Raw genomic sequence first — 3,552 nt, 5'->3', positions numbered from 1 at the left:
AGATCACATAGAACATTTACATTGAAAAAAATAAGAGGTTCCCATATAACCTACTCCCCCCCATCATTTTTATAAATTGTGTTTTTTTGAAGATACGTCACAGAAAAGTTTATGTTATGAAAAACATAAGAGGCTCCCGTATACCCCCCACTCCCCCACCCCACTCCTCCCACACCAGAATATTCTTGCCTTTCAACCAAATTGTTTCCTTCATAAAACCTTAAACCAGATCTTCAATTCTGCAAAGTCACTTATTGCAATAATGCAACCAAAACCTGAAATTCCTTTTCATATGATTTAACTGAATTTCTCTGTGTGAAGCATGGCCTACCTCTCCCTTTGCAAAGAGATAGAGCTATCTCCCCATCATTCCCAAACAATACAGCTCTTTAATTCTTTCCATACTCATCAAGTGAGAGGGGTGCCTAAGCCATCTAAGCACTTTCATCTGTCTTCTGCTATGTGGAAAAGTGCATTGCTTAATTGATTTTAAGCTATTTATAAAATATAAACTGGAATTCTTAATTGCTCTCTATTTTTTTTTTTCATTTTAGCAGTTTTTAATGGAAGTTGTACATAAGATTCTTTTATCCCTGCATCTTCTCAATTGTTTCTTCCTTATATTTGTCCTTTTCCTTTCCTACTTGGCGAGATTTGGCTTTACATTTGAGGGTCTTTTTGCGGTCTTTATCCAGTTTTAGCCTAGTGATGACTACCTTGCTGGGGTGAATGCCCACATGGACAGTGGTGCCATTAGCCTTCTCCCGCTGCCCCCATTTGATGTAGATGACATATTCCTTCCTGTTAACCTGGACTACTTTGCCAATTTGCTGACCTTTGTAGTGTCCTCTCACAACCTGAACATCATCTTTTCGGATAGGCATGGATCGAACATTATATTTCTGTCTCAGCTCCTTGGAAAGAGGGGAAGACATAAACTTCCTCCAAATGTGGGAAGGTGCATTGAAATGCCTTTTATGGTTCTTGCTCTGATCAGAGGTCACAAAGGGATTGAACTTCATTTTGGCTGCTGCCGCTCAGCGATGGCTGCAAAAGGAAAAAGCTGCTCTCTATTTTTGATGCTGATTTTAACTGTATTTAATACTGGAAACTACTTCAATTCATTATCACATTATTAAAGGGCAAGAGTACTCAAAAGTACACTTCTCGCACCTGTATGCTTCCGTGTACATATGTATGTTTTCTGGTTTGTGATTTCGAGCTAGTTATTGGTTTTTTTTTTTAATTTTCCCTTAATCATCCATTTCTTTAGTGTGTATTAATCCTCATTGTGAGCAGTGATGAAATTAGTGTGTTTTCTCTTCCTTCTCTTTCCCCACCCTCTCCTCTAGTACCTGATTTTAGGTGATTATATCATTTTGCTTAAGAGTTTGCCTTTATTCTGTAAATATGCTTCTACTGATGACTATCTTGAGATACTGATGATGGCACCTTCATTGTCCCCTCCTCTAGCCAAGTGGTGAGTTGCGTGGGACCAAATGTCAGACAAGGAAAGGGAGTGGGTCTTTCACACCGAAGATAATCCCTGATGAGTGATAGGCAGGTGACATCACCCATCACTGCCCCTCTACCCTAGTATATACCACCTGATTGCTTGGCTCAACTCCCTTGCTCACATAATATCTCTAATATATTCTCTTTCTCCTCAGAAAAGCCAAGAATTTGATATCCTTGTCTTAGGTTCTGTGTTTCCTAGAGGCAATCAAGGCCTTCTGCCCTCATTTGGAAAGCAAGTGTAGAACAAGAACTTAGCTTAGTTTTCTTAGTTTTTGTTAGTTCATGAATTGATTTAGATGAATGGTTTTTTTTTTTTTTTTTTTTTTTTTTTACCCATGATCTCTGTTTGGTCCAGAGATTCGAAGATTCTCTCACATTCAGCCATGGAAGCAAGGTAGAGCTGGGATAGAATCTCATTTCTTGCCCTGTATTCCTCTGCCATGTCAAACTCTATGTAATTCATAAGTTCAGCCAAACTTTACTGGGAGATACTGGAACAAGTCACTTGTACAGAGCAGGGGAGGTCAAGTGCAAGAAGGAGGCTTAAATGATGTAGCTCTTGTCATTTGTTTAAGAGATATACCACAAGAATGTGTTATAGATGTAGCTGTGATCAGGGCTCAATGGCTTCCACAGATGGCTGTCTACTCAGTGAGCAGCACAATGTCCCCATATACAGGAAGCCTGGGAGTGCATTTGTGAAATCTCAGTGTGAGCCCATTTGTAGGAGTCCAACATTTTTATGGTTTCAGTTCACATGCTGGCAAGATGCTGGGTAATAGGATCATGGCATAATGTGGCTGACAGGTTTTTATGTGTATAGGCATTTTAAAAATCAGCAAGCCAAATTAAAGGAATTTTTTTCTACAGGTTATTTCTAAAATAGTGCTTTTAAATGTAGGATGGCCAAGTATTAGTGAGTATTTGACAAATTTGAGGAAAAAAATGTCAGAAGTTGAAGACAGGCAGGCAAAGTATGATCTATGAATAACTGGAGGGCCTGAATGAGAAAACCAAAGCAAAGACATGAAAAAAATATTAAAAATTATAATTCCTTATTCTTCTGGAAAGAGATTCTTTGATGCTGCATTATGAAACCTTACACTGAGTATTGACTCAGAATGACTAATAGCAAGACATATTCTAGCTAAAATTACTAGGGTGTAAAAGAAGAATGAAGTCTTTTGTGCATTAGAGTAAAGCAAGTGCATTATGAAAAGAACATTAGCATCTCATCATCAGTTTTGATACTACTTTGTGCCAGAAGAAAATGCGGTAATATATTTGTGGAAAGAAATGTGAATCATGGTGCTATCAACAGCAAAACTGACATGAAAGTGTAAACAGCATTGAAATCCAACTTCACTGGCTTGAAGTTGGGTAATATTGTTCCCATGATCCCTTTCAGGTGAGGGAACAGATTTCAGGAAGACATTGGTAGGAAGACAGATGTTAAGTCTTACATTTACAGTTATTTGTCCATTCATTCACTCTAACTTTGTTTAGGGTGCATATCTATCTATGTATTTATTTTATTGATAAGGATGAAGAAAAACCAGTAGTTGGAGAGATATTGTTTAATGTATTAACATCTAAAATTAAATGTCAAACCTATTTTTAAAATTCAGTGTAAGTCTTTGAAAATGAAAAAATAAATTTTCCCTCAATTGGCTGATTAGGGAATTGGGTAAAAGGGGCTGAGCACTGAGGCATCTCCATTTCTTTGGTATTATATCCCCTTTCAGGCTCCAAACATCATATCATCTCCAGATCCTCTGAGACTCAGGCTGAGGCCTCCAGCTCAAGGTCTTTGTGCTGTCAGTAGTGGGGATCACGGGGAGGCATAGAGATGGAGGGAGGAGTTTTTCTGGAGTGGGTAACAGGAGCCAGAAGACACCTCGGATCATTAATTTTTTTTTTTTTTAAGATTTATTTATTTATTTAATTCTCCCCCCTCCCCCGGTTGTTTGTTCTTGGTGTCTCTTTGCTGCGTCTTGTTTCTTTGTCCGCTTCTGTTGTTGTCAGCGGCACGGG

The 3,552-nt window shown here is 38.4% G+C and overlaps 1 protein-coding gene across 1 annotated transcript; it reads right to left on the bottom strand.

The window, feature by feature from the left end:
• Positions 1–587: 587 nt before the first annotated feature.
• LOC131273877 (large ribosomal subunit protein uL24-like) lies at positions 588–1,022 on the bottom strand. Its single transcript, XM_058278013.2, has one exon. The coding sequence runs from the start codon at positions 1,020–1,022 to the stop codon at positions 588–590; it is 435 nt and encodes a 144-aa protein (XP_058133996.1).
• Between the last annotated feature and the right edge of the window lie 2,530 nt (positions 1,023–3,552).

The sequence above is a fragment of the Dasypus novemcinctus genome, chromosome 17, assembly GCF_030445035.2.
Source record: "Dasypus novemcinctus isolate mDasNov1 chromosome 17, mDasNov1.1.hap2, whole genome shotgun sequence".
NCBI lineage: Eukaryota > Metazoa > Chordata > Mammalia > Cingulata > Dasypodidae > Dasypus > Dasypus novemcinctus.
The sequence above is the reverse complement of the archived record's forward strand: the minus strand, read 5'-3'. Positions and strand labels throughout refer to the sequence as shown.

Coding starts and splice junctions, on each gene's coding strand:
- LOC131273877 (XM_058278013.2), bottom strand. CDS start 1,022: ATGAAGTTCAATCCCTTTGTGACCTCTGATCAGAGCAAGAACCATAAA.